At 44.3% G+C, this 20,239-nt stretch overlaps 1 protein-coding gene across 6 annotated transcripts in view; it reads left to right on the top strand.

Moving 5' to 3' along the window:
* atp8a1 (ATPase phospholipid transporting 8A1) overlaps nt 1-20,239 on the top strand; it is a 193,421-nt gene that overhangs the window by 139,058 nt on the left and 34,124 nt on the right. For all 6 annotated transcript variants that reach the window (XM_031798420.1, XM_031798419.1, XM_031798418.1 and 3 more), the window contains 5 exons: nt 6,866-7,038; nt 8,444-8,627; nt 10,486-10,596; nt 16,496-16,570; nt 19,308-19,430. In XM_031798420.1, the coding sequence (XP_031654280.1) occupies nt 6,866-7,038; nt 8,444-8,627; nt 10,486-10,596; nt 16,496-16,570; nt 19,308-19,430 (666 nt within the window). The remainder of the gene's footprint in view (nt 1-6,865; nt 7,039-8,443; nt 8,628-10,485; nt 10,597-16,495; nt 16,571-19,307; nt 19,431-20,239) is intronic.

The raw sequence follows: 20,239 nt of genomic DNA, 5'->3' as shown, positions 1-20,239 counted from the left end.
AATCCAAATCACAACGCTCCCTCTCAACCTCAATTATAATAATAATCCATCCCTGTGTGTGAAACAAAAATACCAATCTGGTCTGGTTTGTACCCTGGAGCCCGCTAAGAATGTCAAACACGCTCTTTGTACCAAAGGTAAGTCACCACCACCAATGCCTGACAGTGTAATCCTGCTTAAGACCAAGCTCGGTGTGTGTCCTGGTGTCTCACAATCAGATGGGGCTGTTGATTACTGTTAGCTCATTAGTTGATCGTTAAATCGTTGCCACCACTCCAAAAAATGCTGGAGAAAAAATAGTTTTTTGTAGACTTCAATGAATGAAACCAGATAGAAAGTACAGTACCAGTCAAAAGTTGACACACCTACTCATTCTAGGGTTTCTCTTTATTTTTACTATTTTCTACATTGTAGAATAATAGTGAAGACATCAACACTTTGAAATACCACATGGAATCATGTAGTAACAAAAAGTGTTAAACAAATCAAAATATATTTGAGATTCTTCAAAGTAGCCACCTTTTGCATTGATGACAGCTTTGTACACTCTTGTATAAAGAATAAAGAAAAGACCCTTGAATGAGTAGGTGTCCAAACCTTTGACTGGTACTTTATGTAGAAAACATAATGGAGCTATATATTTGTTAATAAGGTCATGTTTGAGAACTAACAATCACCACTTTTGACCAGTCACATCAGTTCTTATAGCCTTTAGCCGCACCCTTATCCTACTCCTCCTCTGTTCCTCTGGTGATGTAGAGGTTAACCCAGGCCCTGTAGCCCTCAGTACTACACCTATTCCCCAGGCGCTCCCATAAGTTGACTTCTGTAGCCGTAAAAGCATTAGTTTCATGCATGTTAACATCATAAGTCTCCTCAAGTTTGTTTTAATCACTGCTTTAGCACACTCAGCCAACCCTGATTTCCTAGCCGTGTCTGAATCCTAGTTTAGGAAGGCCACCAAAAATTCTGAAATTTCCATCCCCAACTACAACATTTTCCTTCAAGATTGAACTGCCAAAGGGGGTGGAGTTGCAATCTACTGCAGAGAAAACCTTCAGAGTTCACTCATACTATCCAGGTCTGTGCCCAAACAATTTGAGCTTCTACTTTTAAAAATCCACCTTTCCAGAAACAAGTCTCTCACCGTTGCCGCTTGTTATAGACCCCCCTCAGCCCTCAGCTGTGCCCTCATCTGGACCCTCTCTTGCTAAAATTATCCATTATTGTTGCAACCCCTATTACTAGCCTGTTCAACCTCTTTCGTTTCGTCTGAGATACCTAAAGATTGGAAGTTGCCATGGTCATCCCCCTCTTCAAAGGGGGAGACACTCTAGACCCAAACTGTTACAGACCGATATCCATCCTGCCCTGCCTTTCTAAAGTCTTTCGATAGGTAAGTTAACAAACAGATCACCTACCATTTCGAATCCCACCATACCTTCTCCACTATGCAATCTGGTTTCCGAGCTGATCATGGGTGCTCCTCAGCCACGCTCAAGGTACTAAACAATATCATAACAGCCACCGATAAAAGACAGTACTGTGCAGCCGTCTTCGTCGACCTGGCCATGGCTTTCGACTCTGTCAATCACCGCATTCTTATCAGCAGATTCAATAGCCTTCGTTTCTCAAATGACTGCCTCGCCTGGTTCACCAACTACTTCTCAGGTAGAGTTCAGTGTCATCCCCAGTGTTGTCCGGATCTCTGGCAGTCTCTATGGTGGTACCACAGGGTTAACTTTTCGGGCCGTCTCTTTTCTCTGTATATATCAATGATGTCGCTGCTGGTGATTCTCTGATCCACCTCTACACAGACATCACCATTCTGTATACATATGGTCCTTCTTCGGACACGGTGTTAACTAACCTCCAAACCACCTTCAACGCCATACAACACTTCTTCTGTGGCCTCCAACTGCTCTTAAATGCTAGTAAAACTAAATGTATGCTCTTCAACCGATTGCTACCCGCCCGCCTAGCATCACTATTCTGGATGGTTCTGACTTAGAATATGCAGACAACTACAAATACCTAGGTGTCTGGTTAGACTAAACTCTCCTTCCAGACTCACATTAAGCATGTAGAATCGGCTTCCTATTTCGCTGAAAAGCCTCCTTCACTCATGCTGTAAAACTGACTATCCTACTGATCCTTGACTTCGGCGATGTCATTTACAAAATTGCCTCCAACACTATTCTCAGCAAATTGGATGCAGTCTATCACAGTGCCATACGTTTTGTCACCAAAGCCCCATATGCTACCCACCACTGTGACCTGTATGCTCTTGTTGGCTGGCCCTTGCTACATATTCGTCGCCAAACCCACTGGCTCCAGGTCATCTAGAAGTCTTTGCTAGGTAAAGCCATGCCTTATCTCAGCTCACTGGTCACCATAGCAACACTTATCTGTAGCACGTGCTCCAGCAGGTATATTTCACTGGTCATCCCCAAAGCCAACACCTCCTTTGGCTGCCTCTCCTTCCAGTTCTCTGCTGCCAATGACTGGAACGAATTGCAGAATTCACTGAATGTGGAGTCTTATATCTCCCTCTAACTTTAAGCATCAGCTGTCAGAGCAGCTTACCGACCACTGCACCTGTACACAGCCCATCTGTAAATAGCCCACCCAACTACCTCATCTCCATATTGTTATTTGTTTTGCTCTTTTGCATCTCTACTTGCACATCTATCACTCCAGTGTTAATTCTAAATTGCAATTATTTTGCCACTATGGCTTATTTATTGCCTTACCTCCCTAATCTTACTACATTTGCACACACTGTATATATATTTTATATTGTGTTATTGACTGTATGTTTGTTTATCCCATGTGTAACTCTGTTGTGTGTCGCACTACTTTGCTTTATCTTGGCCAGGTCGCAGTTGTAAATGAGAACTTGTTCTCAACTGGCCTACCTGGTTAAATAAAGGTGAAATAAAATAAATAATATTTTCACTTAAAATCTTTTTCCAGAGCTGATCTGTTTGGTCCAAAGATGCCTCCATCCAGAGGATTGTAGTGAAGTATACCCCAGCTAGTCACGGGCTCTGGTAGGGTTGGGGCTGTGAGGCTCTGACAGGGCCTAGTGGCCTGGTTGGAGAGAGAGATGTCGGTCAGCACATAGCCAGAGCCCTGCATGCTGCCTTCTGCAAGATTGCGAAAAGAACAGAAGGCGACCCAGGGGGGACCCCTCCACCCAACCCTAAACCGCTTTAAAAGTAGAGGGGGAAGAGGTCAGCAGGGAGTCTTGAATGTTGTTGGAGGGATGTAAAGGTGGAAAAGAGACTGCTGCTGTACTCCAGGAGAGGAAGCGAGGGAGCAGAGCAGAGGACGGAGGAGGAAGCGCTCACTGTGTGAGCCCAGTGTGCCGGAGCAGTAGTGAGGGATGCACAGAGGTGATGGAGGAGGGGATACAGCTATGACCGACGACCTTCACTCTGTCAACCCGGCTGGTTAGCGTGATAAATGGAGGTAGAGAGAAGTTTCAGACACCGCCGTTCATAAAGCATAAAACACGCGGATGGCCTATTTTGAAATGTCAGCTCCTATTCTCCTGTGGCTCAGCAGATGCCTATAAGTTTTCTTGTAAAATATGGAGGAATTCTCTCCCCCCTTCATTCAGGCTCAATGAACAGAGGTCCTGTCAGCGGTGCTGCTGGGAATTGGAGTTCTTCTCATTTTGAGCCTGAGAGTAATTGGAGTGCGCCCCCCCTTTCCGTGTTTAGAAACAGTTCTCAAAGAGAGGGTGAAGTTTTAGAAGGCTTGAAAGTGGCCCGAGATCTCTCTAGGCCCGGGGAGGGGTGCTAAATCTCCCCTCCCTGGGCCTGGAGAACACACTGACTGGCGCTGCCATGGCTGAACACTGGGCCTGGAGAACACACTGACTGGGTAGTGTGCGTTCCTGTGTGGGTTGTCGATGTTGGTATGTGCACGGATGTGCATAGGTCTGTGTGCTTTATGTATCTTTGGGTCGGATATGCCCCTCTTTGGGTCGGATATGCCCCTCTTTGGGTCAGTCCAAGGTTGTATAGAACTGTACGAGACTAATGGATACACGTCCTCTAACTCGGAATCCCTGTCAAGTGTGTCATGTTTGCGACATCACTCAAGAGTTGCATCAACAATGGCGCTCAAAGTCTTGATTAGCCACTCTTAAACCAAACACAACCTATTCACATAGGCTAAACTGGTCAGTATAGCCATAACAAAGAGGCTTTAGAAGGAGACAAGTAGCATTAGCACTAAAATACCTCAGTGGAAATGGGGGCGGGGGGGGGGGGGGAGAATGGGTACCCTACTTGAGCAAATGGCTGCACTGTTTGTGGTTATCGTGATTTTGTGATAAATCACTTGTATCCAAGCACATACGTTCCCAGACATATACTTTACAAAGTCAGTACTGTACACATGCTTCCATACATTAGTGTTCACCCTGTTAGAAATCTAAAAAAAAATTGTTCCATGGTTGAATTCCGATATCAAATGTGATACTATGCTCACTGTATGATGTAGCTGTTTCCGCAGCACACCCCAGCGCTTGCAAGCCTGTGTGGCCTTTTATGGCCCCGATCAAGAATGGGCACACTCATGTGGAGAAATCCTGACAGCTGCACTCCTCCCTATCTCCTCTCTCTTGTTAAATTTCTCTACCTCTTTAGCCCCCCCATCTGTCTCTTTCTCTCACTCTCTCTCTCTGTGTGTCGGTCAGCTTTGAAACCTGAGGCCTTTCTCTCCAAATATTGTCCTTCAAGCTTGGGTTTCAGAGCTTTGTTATGCCAGAAGAGGGTTGCATGGCCCCGTCAGTGCCCTTAGGTATCTAACCCTCCTGAACGGACCCTTCCCAAGCCTCATTCATGACCACTAGGTCACTCCTGCGTTGCATAATGCTCATGCCCGGCCGAGCCATCTGTTCAATGCGTTAGGTGTGACCACCTTCGGGTGGAAGGGCCCATCTAGGTCTCGTAACCCAGTTCATGCCCTCGATCTCGTACACGGCCGGAAGTGGATACCTATGAGTCTCACACACTGACCTCACTCTTCAGACCACACCAGTCTGCCGGAGTCTACCACTCCCATGGGCAAACAGGGCGACTTTCCACCCTTCTTTATGAGTTTCCCTTTACAATCGTTTGAGTCACTTCATAGTTATGGGCTATTAGTCATACAGGAGAATATACAGGACAATGTTGATCCCCAATAATGGAAGTGAGGCCAGAGTAAAAAAAGTTTGGGAACCATTGCTCTAGGAGATGCAATGTATCCTACTGCCCAAATAAATATGATCAGGTTTCATCCATGTTGTTTTAATTAAGCAGTCTTATATCTTATTTCCATTAACCAAGCCCATGGCCCCAGAACCTCATGGTCGCAATCCTCTTTTATAAGCACATCCATACCTGTTCCGGTCACTCTTGGAAATGGATCCTTGTTTGGGGTTTCATTTCCTGATGGGTTTGGCATCTGGGAAATGGTTGGAGAAGTTTTCTCCAGATGCACAGATGATGTCACCACGACTAGGTCCATCTCCATCCTGGGCTTTCCTGAGTGCAGGATGTTGGCTATAGCCGCCCCTATTAGAGGGCACTTCATCTTCCTGGCCATCCTCAATATTTATGGCATTTCAGCATCGCTTGTCATCATAGCACTATATCACACACAACTCGAGAATGCATCCATTCACGTCCCAAACCTTTTTCTCTGTTTGGGGTTTTAGTAATCGCCTCTTGGCCGGGCGTCTGGATAGTCTGTCCAATAGGCATGTAAAACACAGGTCAAACATGGAGGACAGCTGCTTTACGGCAGCTTAATAAGAGAACGGAGAGTGGAGAGAGCAGGGGCTTAACTTTTTAACAGCCCTTATTGATTTAGGGACTTATAAAAGATGGGGCCGCCGAGGACGCTCACAAGCCAGGTTATGACTTTGAACTTTCGAATGGGCTTTCAAGCACAGTACTCACCTGAGATCTGTGGAAATCGTATCTAGGTATGCGCTTCTTGGTTTCCGTCATGAAATGCAGAGGATGGCGGATCCCAATGACATATGTCTAGGGTGTCTGTCCTCACGGGAGCCCATACATACGAGCCTTCGCTCCAGCAGATGATCCGAGGAATCACTCTTTATGGGGGAAATTATATAGAGGTTCAGTGCATTCCCAAGCCAAACACCACCCATCCGCCAGCACACCCTAAGCCTTAGAATAACAGTCTCTTATTTAAGGCCCTATTTGCCATTTGAAGAGTAATTCTGAGTTTGAAACATAAAACCAACAGAGGGGTAAATGTAGTATCCATATTATTCAAGTCGGCAGTTATTAAAATCATCCAGGTTTAATCAGCATATGGAAATATTCCTGGCTTCCAGTTTGAAGAAATTCAGCTGGCTAGGGACATTCCTGAAAAATTACTTGTAAACCCAGACAAATGTACAGTACTTGGTTGCTGAGAACAAAATGATGGAACTGTGCAGTGAGAGAGTAGAATCCCTCTTTTCTCTTTCCTATGCTATTGGTATTAATGCCGTGTGACGTTATGCTTTTCCAAATGAACCATCAAACCATTTCTAATGGAGTATGCCTTATTTATTGTTGTGTATATTTATTTTCTTATGATGTTCTATCATCTAGCAAATGTAAATTGGCTTGGCAAGTTTGAATAATCTTTACCATATGTCATAATAGCACTGTAAAAATGATAAAGGGATCGATGATAAGGTCAATGAAATCACTGGAGAATAGGGTTGCCTAGCATAGTGTTCTATCAAAAGCATTTCATTGATAACCATATTTAATTTGCTTCATTGTAATTTGTATCATATATTCTCTCTTAGATAGTTCTAATGATGAGAAAATGTGTGCCTTTTCAGGCAACCAGGGAGACCCTCAGCCACCACTGTGGAATGCTGGGAGACGCCCTTTACAAGGAGAACGATTTCGCTCTCATCATCGACGGAAATACGCTAAAATACGCCCTCACGTTTGGAGCACGGCAGTACTTCCTAGACCTTGCCTTGTCCTGTAAAGCGGTGATATGCTGCAGGTAAGGCCCAGTCACCTATAACAGCATTACACTATAGGGTGTGTACATAGTACATTCAAGTTCATAAGTTCCCCATTTACTGTTCGAAAAGTGTTAGAACCACACAGAAGACACACTGTACTCTGGTTCAGACGCTCATTGGATGTTTCCTGTTGAGAGAACTGAGAACCAAGACTCCAAGTACAGAGAATCCCAAAGTTGTTAGTTCAGTTGGCATTAAATCGGAGTACAATTTTATTCTAATGTACCGTAGGAGCAAATCAGGGCAAACCTGAGCATTCAAAGGTTTATGCTCTGCCCGGAAAGGTAATCATTTAGTGTGCAGTTCATGTATTTTACAAGAGCAATTTAAAACTTGAGGTTGTCCCCCAACAAATGGTAACGTTAGAATTACGAAGCTACCGGCGTGTGTTGATTTGCACTTGCTGCATAAATAAAGTACTGGAGTGCTCAGGAGGCTGTGAAGAGGTCTGGACAGAAATCAGTGCCACGTTTCTTAGGGACAACAAACTACATATGGGTGCCACACTGCCGTGATCCAATAGAAGACATACAGCACCCTGAGCGCTAACAGACCTTGGGAGATGAACAAGGAGGTCTCTTCAGGCATGTAGAAAAAACCTGTCTCACAGGGTTGGGCTAACCCTAACCACGACATCCAGTTTCCAACACCTTCTCTTGAGAGTTTTTGTACTGTAGCTGTACATCATGGAGTGCATCTCAAATGGCACCCTATTCCCTATATAGAGCCCTGGTCATAAATAGTGTACTATATAGGGAATAGGGTGCCATTTTGGATGCATTCCATATCTTCGACCCGGGCCAAGGCAAAGAAAGCTCTGTAGCTTGGAGCTCCGGAAGCCTGTAAGACTCAGCCTGTCATTTCAGGGGTAAAAGTTGGAGAGCTCGAAAAAGGAGGGACCACAGGAAGTGGGAGATCCATCACATGAGTGGTTTTGCAGGCAGCCAGGGAGGTCAGCCAGGGGTCAGGGGTGGATGAGATCCGCAGCCACGGAATTCGTCGAATTATCATCCAGAAAATTAGAAATTGCTTGTGTAATACCTAAAGCGACATTGTTTGAAAGACGTCGTTTCGAGTACAGCCTCGGCCTTGTGTTTTGTTGTAAGTCGACTCGGCACCAACCCACCTTTGTTACTCCCTTCGTTGTTCTTTAGTTTGAGGAAAGCATTACGTGATGAACTATACAGAATGCTTTCTTTTGTATTAATCCGCATTGTCTAGATATCTGCACCTCGCTTAGATTTGTCATTTCTGGAAAATGGCTGAAAGTGTCATCTGTTTTGCAGACTCCCCAAAAAATATGAATTTCCATGAAACGGACAGTAAAACCAAGCATATGCCATCTCATTCTAACGTCCTGCGTCACTTCCTACTCTCCTTTAGGGTGTCTCCGCTGCAGAAGTCTGAGGTGGTGGAGATGGTGAAGAAGCAGGTGAAGGTGATCACACTTGCCATCGGCGACGGCGCCAACGATGTGGGAATGATCCAGACGGCACACGTGGGCGTGGGAATCTCTGGCAACGAGGGCCTGCAGGCCGCCAACTCCTCCGACTACTCTATTGCACAGGTGAGGGCTCCGGAGTGAAGTTTCTCCAAGGTACAGATCTAGGATCAGCTTCCCCTCCCCCAATCCTAACATGAACCATTAGTGGGGAAAATGTCAACTTGACCCTGTCTAGGGGCATCTCATTACTCCCACAGGGGAGGAGTTTGGGAGGAGTGTTAGGGTTCAAGGGGTTTACTTTGTGCAGGTATGCTAGTATCACTGGATCAGATGGGTCATCTTAGTTTACCCAGGTGAGCAGCAGCAGGGCAGGCATCTGTTCACACCTCATTCTATAGCCACAGTTAGGAACCGATATAGAAACCCTATCTTGTAATGCGTATACATTAGGATTTTCTTCTTCAGTAACCAGTTTGTCTGAAAATCATCTTGCATAAGCAGCATTGTGCCGGTAACAAAAGCGACAGGGTTTATCTACTGCATCGTTATCTACTGCATCATGGGTTGTTTTTCTTCGGTCTCCTTCCATTATTTTGTGGTATGTGCTGCCTATGCCTGTACATATAGCCACAGGGCCTGTGAGCGGGCCAAGGCCAGTTCACTAAAGCACGATGCTGTCTCCATAGCATCGGATTACTCTGACAAAGACTGTCTTGTCTTAAGTGCCCCCATTATCTATCTACATGACATTCAGAATGACGAATGCAGAAGGCTTCATTTAATCGGTTTAGGTTGCATCCCGGTAACGTATCGAATTAGCTTTCAGGCGTGTTTCACCCTCATTGGCATGTATCAATGTTCTTTCTTCAATTTACTGTGCAATAAAATCGACCTTTGCAGTTGTAATAGATATTTCCTTGAATTGTACTATACAGGCCACAGCCCTGTCCAGACTCACTCCAAATGTATATATTTATATATAGACTGTAGCATCATAGCTGCATAGCAAGACAGTTCAGCATTACACTACCTGAATAGAATGCACAGTACAATACTGTCCATTTACTTAGAAATCTATTTTGTGAGGTCAGCTATACATTCTAGTTCTATGTGATTGAGATCTACAAACAGCACTGTGAAACTTGTTCTGAGATCAGCTGAATGAAGTTCAGGGCCCAGGCACCTCTGCTGTCCATCCGTCATCAGCTCATGGCTGTGGGAATACAGGCCGTTTGATCCCACAGTGCCAGGGGTCAGCAGAGCAGAATCCCCTTAAACGTTTTAATTTGCTATGGAATACAGTCTCCTCCCTACTGTTTCTCTGAAAGACGACTTGGCCGTTAAAATAATCACAATTCTGTTGACTTCATAAAGGCCTATATGTTACATAAAAGTAATTTACTTAAAGTTACATAGAACTGGAAAACAGGATGAGATGTTGAGCTTCCCTACAGCAGCGTTACAGTATGTGCATTGTTTTTAAATTGCTAAGCTTGACGGTAACCAAGACAAAACAGTTCCCCAAGAGCAACCTTCTCAATCTAATCAACGTTATCAAAAAGCGATTACACGAATATGACGTCCGCCGCATGCCCCAAATAGTAGGATTATCAGAAACCCATTAAAGTATTATGTTGAGCCATGGGAGAGTGTTCCCCCTCTCTGCCTCTCCCCTTTTCAACAACTTAAGGCAAAACTAAGCCCAAGCTGTATTAAACTGTGAAAAATGCCTGGAATGTGTCCGTGAAGACCTTGCCCTCAACTCCCCTCTGGCCCTTCAGTTTCCTGCTTTCAAACGATGATAAGATTGTTCCTTTATTTAATCCAAGAGTTCCTCTCAAATGCTGTTTTTTTTCTCAAGGCATAACCCCGGTCCTGGGTTGTCCAGGAACACTTTGTATATAAACTGTATAATGCCTGTCTTACAACTTTTAGGTTATTCATTTATCTTGGCCCTTCTGCTCCCTTCCCTCCCACGCAGTTCAAATACTTGAAGAATCTTTTGCTGGTCCACGGCGCCTGGAATTACAACCGCGTATCCAAGTGTATCCTGTATTGCTTCTACAAGAACATTGTCCTGTACATCATCGAGGTAAGTCATGCAGCTCTCGACACGAACAGCCTCCGTAGGGTTCCCAGGGCAGTGGTAAGGAAGTAAACTAGATTGGTATATAAAAGGTGGATTTTCCGCATGACATTACCAGCTTAAAGTGAAGGGATTTTCCTCTTTAGTATATTTTTATGACTAGGCCTATGCCCTGTATGCTAGTTTGCCAATTTGTCTCTGTCTATATACAGAAAAATAGAACATGAATAAAACAGATTCCATGTATATTCTGCTTTACTGACACCCAGTCGCCAAGAATCCATTGCCAGTTTTTAGAAAGCTGCAGTATAGATAATAGGAATACTGCTCACCATGTTAAACCTCTTGGCCTCCGTGGTCTGGGATGGAATTTGACAGAATCCAGACCTTGTGCTGATAGCAGCTTCAGATCTACCAACAAGAGTGACCTGACAAGCTGAGGGCTTGCTATCAGCACCAACTTTATCACAGGGTGCTTGGACGCTTTCATCTATAGCCCAACACACTTGACTGAAGGAAGTTGCACCTCTGGAACAGCTCAATGTTTTTCTGAAAGTCCCTGAAGCTCCCTGAAGCAGTGAAGCGGCCAATTCGCTTTTGGTATGACTAATATATATAAAGTCTGATGTCCCCACAGTAAGGAAACATTATAAATAAACTCAGTTCTCATCTCTCAATACTTTTTTCAACAACATTTTTTCAAAAACAGTTACCCCCTCTCTTTTGGCTGGCAATCCTTGTGCCTGAAATGTCTGTCCCTCTGGGGAGCCAGTGATACAGACACACTCCCCTCTCCCCCTGAGTGAGACATCACTGTGTGCTCCCAGGCGCACTGGAAGATTAGACAAGGGTCTTCTGGGCCCAATCATCCTGATGATGTCATGAGAATGTCACCACTACTGAAAAAATGCTCCCGGCGCATGTACACTGTAAGCGACACAACCCGTACAGAAATATGTGCCATCTTTTTCTGGGCCACTTGATCTTTGAACTCCTTTTTCATCTTGGTTTTGGTTTATGTGCTGCGGTAAATCTCGGCGTAACCCAAAGGATTCCAGTATGTCTGCATCTAGTCTTTGTATGAAGGCCCAAAACTATAGAAAACATGTCTTTCAATGGTTTCCTCTAACTTTGCGCTGTTACGACATGACTTCTGAGAGACTGATGTCCAACATAACATAACCATTTTGAATGGTAGTAATCTGCCTTTTGTTGACATAGCAACAGGAAACCCATTTTCATAGGGCATCATAGACGCACAGATCCTTGAATATTGTCTCGTTCACCATTTCCCTTTGACTCAGTGTACTCGCTAAGTACAGCTTGGATGTCTGTCAAACCATTTAGGTATAGGATACCAAATGTAAATGAGAAACAAAAATTTAATTCAAAATGCAATCAAGGGCTGCTGCTGGATGCAAATACACAGTATGGTCAGAAATTAGACATTTAAATGTAAATGCTAATTCCTTTCATGTTGTCTTGGCTTTTGCCCCCTTGGTGTAATCTTGTTGCACCCACTGGGAAACACTCTTTGAACTTGAAATAGTTGGCAAAAATGTTGACATGAAAGCAAAAGACCAGAGGTTCTCATCACACACCAGGCCATATGACCCTCTCTCATTCCTTTATGTAAATGATCCATGGACATGACTAGTGGTGGTTTTCCTGTCTGAACCCCCCCACCCCCATTTTATTTAGCCTCTTGTGTCCAGCCACCAGCGCTCTTTCAAGTAGACAATTTCCCTTTTCATAAGCAGGTTGTTTCTCTCCGCTTGTCCGCAAGGCGAGTCTCTTCCCAGCACACCTTTTGTTAACACCCTGAAAATGTAACTCCCCCTTCTTCTCTGTACCCTCCTTCAGGGGATTCATATACACAATAGAGGATTTTCTTCACTGTTTTGCTGCTTTGTATAGTATAAAACACCCCTGTTTTGTAAGGGTCTGACAGCCAAGACACTAGCAACCCAGGGGAGGGCTAAAAGTTACATTTGTTGCACTAATAGGTTTACTTTTGTAGGCACATGTTTTTACTCTCCCGCTCCCAGGCCATGTCCTTGAATAAGAAATGGGGAGAAAGGTAGAAAAGGGTCATTTTCACTTTTCTCTGAGAACATTGTCTGTTTCAGTGCGCATTAAAAACTGAATAGCTGGCTAGGAGATTGAATAGAGGACTGTAGCCTGACCTGGCCTTCTCTGGTCTCACTTGTTCTGTTCTCTCCTTCACTGCCTAGCATTAACCTTTGGTGGTTTCAAAAGCATAGAGGGGGGAAAGGGTTTTTCAAGGCCATTGTAGGGAAATGTCAGTGTAGACCGAGAGGAAGAGGCCAAGCGAGAGTTTTCATTCTCGCCAAAATCTGTCCAAAGTATGCCCAATGCGTTTCTATGGGCTGATTTTGGACTTAAGCTTGTCGCGTGCCTTCCCCCCATTTGGGACAATGACTACCGTTGGTTAGGGCGGAGACATGACCGTCTTGTCATTATATACAGATGTCTGGTGGTGGGAGCAGCAGCTGTGTTTATAATTGCTGTTTTGTTGGGACCCTGGATGGATGGAGGTTAATTGAGAGTCAGAAAGTGAGGGAGGGACAGGTGGGGCTGCCATTCAATGCCCCAGTCAGGTTTCTCATCATCTCTCTCCCCCCCCAGCTAATGAGCTGTCTTTTTCTGACAGGACACTCATTCAGAGGGAGAACTCTAAATTGACAGGACTTTTAACTTTTTCATAACTTTGTGAGGTATAGTTGGAGGAAGACTAATGATCAGAACATTACGGGGGAAATGAGGGAGCTGAAGATACTCTAAAGAATTATGTTATTTAACGCAGCAGTCATACGGTACTTTCCTCTGTCTATAATCTTTGCAAAGATAAACCAACTAAACAAAAACTATTAGAAAAAATGGAATGATGAGCCACATTCAAAGAAGATACCTTTTCAATGATGTTGCCATAGTGACTTCATTCAAATGTTTGGTCTAGCTGGGCCTACTTGGTTTGATTGACACGTCGTCAAGTGGCCCCAGAGAGACTGATGGACAAGTGGCATTTATGAGGTAATTACAAGAAGCTCATTTGGCGGGGCTCAGAACCTGGACAACGCCTCAAGCTCGACAGAGGAGGGCTCCCCTAGTGCAGAGCACAGCCTGCTGACTGGTGCCACACTGTGAATACATCCACAAACCAGGGCCCCATCCAGCATTGTAACACAGGGTGCCCTCCTGTTTAGCACCACACGTTTCCAGCATATTTACTAGCTCCTGTTTCTTCATCCCTCTTTCTCCTTTGCCTTTTTAAATGGGGGATAAGGAGTCTGTTGGTATTTTTTCATGGGTTCTGCATAGGGGCAAAGAGTGCTGTGATTTGTTGAGGACAAATGTCACTCCTCTCTCACCCTCCACCCACTTCTTCCCACAGAGACGCTGTGGGACGGCGTCTCAGAATCATTGATTTTTGATTCTGCTGATGAATTACCAGGGACCTTCTTTATTGGCGGCTTGCTTTCCTTCCTTCCTCAGATCTGTTTTTCCAAATGTGCACTGGGAGAGGTCAGCCGCAGCCCTCTGCTGAGGGGAAAAAATAAGAAGGAAAAACCCCTGCCTGGACCTTTCCCTAATGAGCGAATCAATGCATCTGTCTCAAGAGAGAGGGAGAGGGGTGCTGGTGGGACCTGAAGGACCAGGCCAAAACACTCAGGCAGAAGCTGTTACAGCATGCTCTGAATAGGCTTCTTTTTAAACTTAGCACAACAATATATCAGCCCGGAGCCCCTCATTGAGCCGGCCCTTAATTAATTCAGCACTTTGACCCGCTCGCTAGGCCAGCCACATCATACTGCCGGTTTAACCTGCTCCATGGCTTTCGTCTCACCGTAACCCGTAGCAACGGGGCCTATATATTATTTAGTGAAGACAGACCCTTAAACACAATTTTATTTCTGATGATGTACTGTAACATGGGACTTTAATCAAATCAAAATGTCACATGCTCCGAATACATCAGGTGTAAACTTTACCGTGAAATGTTTACTTACACGCCCTTCTCCAAAAATGCAGATTCCTAGATTCCTCTGTGTGAGGGAGCACAATGCCAGACACCTCCCGGGCAGTCACATGTTCTTGTGTGTGTGTAAAGAAACAGGATTTGACCACCACTGTCCCCCACTTTAAAAAGCAGCATCATGGTAGAAAGGAAAAGGGGATAGCTAGTCAGTTGTACAACTGAATGCATGCACCTGATGATGGGAAGATTTGGCGCTGGGGGGTGGGGTTTATGGTTTAGGAGCGCACATACACACACTTGCTTCACTCTCCTCGCCCAAGGGAATGAACAGGAGGGGTGAGCGGGTGACAGACATTTGTTTTGGGAACATTTTTGCGCATTCGCTCGATTGAATGGGAAGGTCCTTGCTGGTGGGTTGGGAATTTGGCATGTAAAGAGTGGGTGGAGGTGGCGGGTGAGGCCCTTTGTCCGAACTGAGAATTTGTAGTAATTCAGGCCTTCATAATGCAGTTAAATGAAGCGAGGAAATGTGGCCGTGGCACAGAACAGCAACCCAACAGAGAGGGTCTGTCCAATGCCACTGTCTGTCCACACAATTACACAGAGACGAGCTGTTTCTTTCTGTGCCTGTCATATGCTTTCATTAATTGTTGGAAATGGTTGGAAATCGATTTACGTTGTTTGTATGAAAACAAGTCCACCATCAATAACAAAATGTGTTATCGTTGCAGTCTCTGGATATTTCTCCAAAAAGTCGTATTTTTCGGTAGTAGTTTGTTTTAGACAACAACCAGCAAAATCTACCCTTCCCTGTATTCCAAAGTGGTGGCAGTTTGTTTCTTGCCTGACAGTTGAAGCTGTGTCCAGACAAGTCTGACTAATCAAGATAATGAGGTGATAACATGCATCTAAACCATATGAATCTTAGTTATCTTCACCTCCCCCCTCGGTGAGCAGATCCAAGGCTGTCTTTATCCAGCCAGTCTGTCCAACCCCATGGCTCCTGCCTCATCACTAAGGCTGGCTGTCACTTGGATATCACTGGCTGGCTCATTGGAGGGAAACGGTGGGCTTGATATACTATATGTTCATATGTAATCTCGAGCTAAATCCATGGGAAATATTACACTGTGGAAATGGTATCTCTTAGGCTTCGTTTTGCCACTCCCACTAAGTCAGTCATTCTTGGACCCTGTCTCCTGCCCCCCCCCCCAAAGATTGAGAGGCAGTGCCTTCAGAGACTAATGATGTGTTGAGCACAGGTCAGAACTTCAAAGGGACCAATATTAGATTATAGACTCATTCTAGCTCTTTTTACATTGCCTGGAAAAAATTTCTTCAATTCCTTTAGTAAAGGGCATATTACTTAATGTCAGGATGTCTTTTTGATTATACCTAATGGAAATACCTTATTTTAATGGAAGTTAACATTATAGGAATTAATGGTATTGTATTGTATTGGTACAGTATGTGCAGTAGGTGTCAATGTGATGTTTCTTTGTCATTAGACAGTAAAGAGTGTCCCATCAGGGATGGAGCGTAATGGTGTGATATCTGCAGATCCTCTTCGGACACCCATGGACTGATGCTAATTGACTAATGGGGGCACCTCTCTCCATTACTATCAGTGATGGAAAGCATGCATTCAAAAGGAGGAGGGGGCAAGATCACATGCACTTCTATCACTGATGAAGGAACCCAATCTACTGCTTGAAAAAACACCTAAAAGATAAATGTGACAGCTGAAATGGAAAATATTCACTTTGAGTAAAGATGTGAAACCATAGTCTTTGTGTTGGCAAAATGTTTTTGTTATTAATGACACAGGTAAGATAAAAAAACAATCACCTCGCGTCCCTTTGTTCATCAATGTTGCACATCTAATGTCCTTTTTGTCACCTTCAGATCTGGTTTGCCTTCGTCAATGGATTCTCTGGTCAGATTCTGTTTGAGCGCTGGTGCATCGGCCTGTACAATGTGGTGAGTGGTAATGTGATTTACATTACTGTGGAAGCGCATGTTATATAATTCTCCTCCCCTGTTGCTCTCTGGCAAGAGAACTAATTTGCCATGGCACTCCAGACGTGATCCCTTTACTGCGGGAAATGCGTAATAACATATTCATAATGAATAATGATAGCTTTGCTATATACACAGGGAGCCAGTCCCGAGTCGATCTGCAGGGGTACAAGGTAATTGAGGTAGATATGTACATACAGTGGGGCAAAAAAGTATTTAGTCAGCCACCAATTGTGCAAGTTCTCCCACTTAAAAAGATGAGAGGCCTGTACTTTTCATCATAGGTACACTTCAACTATGACAGACAAAATGAGAGAGAAAATCCAGAAAATCACATTGTAGATTTTTTATGAATTTATTTGCAAATTATGGTGGAAAATAAGTATTTGGTCAATAACAAAAGTTTATCTCAATACTTTGTTATATACCCTTTGTTGGCAATGACAGAGGTCAAACGTTTTCTGTAAGTCTTCACAAGGTTTTCACACACTGTTGCTGGTATTTTGGCCCATTCCTCCATGCAGATCTTCTCTAGAGCAGTGATGTTTTGGGGCTGTTGCTGGGCAACACAAACTTTCAACTCCCTCCAAAGATTTTCTATCACTGCTCTAGAGTGACCTCTGTCATTGCCAACAAAGGGTATATAACAAAGTATTGAGAAACTTTTGTTATTGACCAAATACTTATTTTCCACCATAATTTGCAAATAAATTCATAAAAAATCCTACAATGTGATTTTCTGGATTTTTTTTCTCGTTTTGTCTGTCATAGTTGAAGTGTACCTATGATGAAAATTACAGGCCTCTCATCTTTTTAAGTGGGTGAACTTGCACAATTGGTGGCTGACTAAATACTTTTTTGCCCCACTCTATAACTAGAAATGTGACAGATTATTAACAGTAGCAGCATTGTATGTGGTGAGTCAAAAATGTTTGTGCAAAAAGGTTCAATGCAGATAGTCCGGATAGCTATTTGGTTAGCTGTTTGGTTAACTATTTAACTACTTATGGCTTTGAGGGTAGAAGGTTTTCAGGGTCCTTTTTGTTCCAGATTTGGTGCATCGGTTCTGCTTGTCATGCGGTAGCGGAGAGAACAGTCTATGACCTGGGTGACTGGAGTTTTAGACCATTTTTATGGCCTTCCTCTGACACTGCCTGATGTAGAGTTCCTTGATGGCAGGGAGCTTGGCCCCAGTGATGTACTGTCCGGTACACACTACACTCTGTAGCACCTTGCAGTCAGATGCCAAGCAGTTGCCATACCAAGCGGGGATGCAGCTAGTCAAGATGCTCTCAATGGAAGAACTTTTTGAGGGTCTGCGGGGCCATGCCAAATCTTTTCAGCCTCCTGAGGGGGGAGAGGTTTTGTCGTGCCCTCTTCACAACTGTGTTGGTGTGTGTGGACCATGTTTCTTGTTTGTCAAATGAAGTGAGCGCACGGATGGAAATAAAACATTTGTAACACAAGCTAAAAAATTTGTAATATTGCATTGTTTGGGTTTCAACTTGTGGTGTTATACTGTTTATTAAAGATGTACCCAAGTCCATAGACAAAAAAAGTGAAGGAAGTGAGATGAGAGAAGTTGCCCACACATCGTTGACGGCCCGCAAATGGAAGTGAGTTCGTCACCGACCAAGAAATTAGAACATAGTCACAGCTCTGGCTGTTTTCAAAATAGCTCAATAAACCATGACTCTGCGGCAGGCAGTCTGTCAGAAGCAGCAGGCCGCATCCCCCCCCATGGCAATGCTTGGCACCCTGAATGAGAATAGAGCCTATGCAGTGGAGCATGTCCTAATGCGGCCCACCAGTCCGCAGGGCACCCCGGCCATACTGTACAATACTGACACTGCTTTCACTTCTTCTCTCACTCCTCTTCGCCGTCTCTCTCTCTGCAGAGAGGAACATTACAACACCACATAGAAATGACACTAGCGCAGCGAAAATACCTAACTAGTAAGGGCGTTGCAGATGTTCGTCCAAGACGGAGCGTGTCGAATTAAAATAAAAGCCCAAAAGTGCTAAACACTCAACAGCCTCCACTCAATAAAATCACAGTCATAACTTCAGCATATGACCATCAATGCAAAAGTGAAGCATTTTTTGTGTGTTTTCAATGATGCTGTGTACACTGTTTCCTCCCCAAAATGTTTTATTATCACATAAAAAAAATAAAGGTTTGTCAATTTAGCAGACGCTCTTAACCTTAATTGCTCCTGTAATTTGCTATGGTTAAGGGCCTTGCTCCAGGGAAATTGACAGATTTTTCACCTAGTCGACTCGGTTACTGGCCCAACGCTCTTAACCACTAGATTACATGCTATCCCAAATGTGTGATGAACTGGGGATGACCTGTCTAATGGACAGGATGAATAATCTCATGTTGTTGATCATAGTGAGCAAATTGTCTCTTTCCAGACATGTATCTTAATAGGACATCATTAGTGTCTCCTTGTTTTCACTAACGAAGTAATGGAATCAATAACGTCTTGAAGGTCCTCGCCATTATAAAAACCCTGGCTTTTATTGAGTTATTCACTGTGGAATGATAGAATTCCCATCTAAAAATTGTATCTGATATGGTCTTTGCTAACAGGCCATTAATTTAATCTGCTTAGATTCTGAGTTTACTACCTTTTATCCTAATTTCTGAGTTTTGTCAGGGGATATGTTGACATTAGTGTGTTTGTGTGTTTAGATTTTCACTGCTCTGCCTCCTCTCACGCTGGGCATATTTGAGCGTTCATGCAGGAAAGAGAACATGCTGAAGTACCCGGAACTCTACAAAACCTCCCAGAATGCCATGGGCTTCAACACCAAGGTAGGTCATGTGTCCGTTTATGCTGCATTGAAGAACGTTAAAGGAACAATTCCATAATTTTCCACTTTTATGCATCATGTTTTATGGGACACTGGGACACATTCTCATTCATAGTAAAGTCAATGCTTAAGTATTTCTAAGCTTAAATGGGTTAACTTAGGTTTACTTTGCACCAACAAACAAAAAGCGAGCCAGAGAGGACTGCAATTAACCAGGATGTTTTTTTTTCTAAACCTCCTTTCTGTCTCCGAATTGACATCCTTTACACACAATGGAGACCTGATAAGCTCCAAACGCGTCTTTCCCGATTGTGTCTGACCTATGGGGTCTCTACCACCAGTCTGACCGGGTGCAATGGTCAGAGGGTGTCTGCCTGTCTGTCTGGAGGGGCTGTCGGTTAGCTTTCCCTGCTGTCTGTTAATGAAGATGTCTCCCCTTCTCTCTACGCCTACCCCTCCCTCTCTCCATCTACCACCCCCGCCTAACTCCCTTACTTTACAGCCGTGGAGAGCCGGTTAGTGCAGCATGGAGACGGATTAAAGCCAGAGTGGCCACAGAGGTCATGGGCGACAGGGACAGGAGAAGTAGGGGGATAGCGGCCCAGAGGAGTGGGGGTGTAAAGGAAGAGTGCTCTTCTGCCAGGGTGTGATGGCATCCAATGTGGAAAATTATGCAATTTGTTTAAGCAAGGGCCTGTTTGCACTGGAGTCCTTCTGCCTAGTCTGGCAGAGCTTGGCCTAAGTACTGTAAATAAGACAACCCCAGTCTACTGGTCTCTCTCGACCCTGGGAAGTTGGCCTGCGTGGGGC

The sequence above is a fragment of the Oncorhynchus kisutch genome, linkage group LG19, assembly GCF_002021735.2.
Source record: "Oncorhynchus kisutch isolate 150728-3 linkage group LG19, Okis_V2, whole genome shotgun sequence".
Taxonomy (NCBI): Eukaryota; Metazoa; Chordata; class Actinopteri; order Salmoniformes; family Salmonidae; genus Oncorhynchus; species Oncorhynchus kisutch.
The sequence above is the reverse complement of the archived record's forward strand: the minus strand, read 5'-3'. Positions and strand labels throughout refer to the sequence as shown.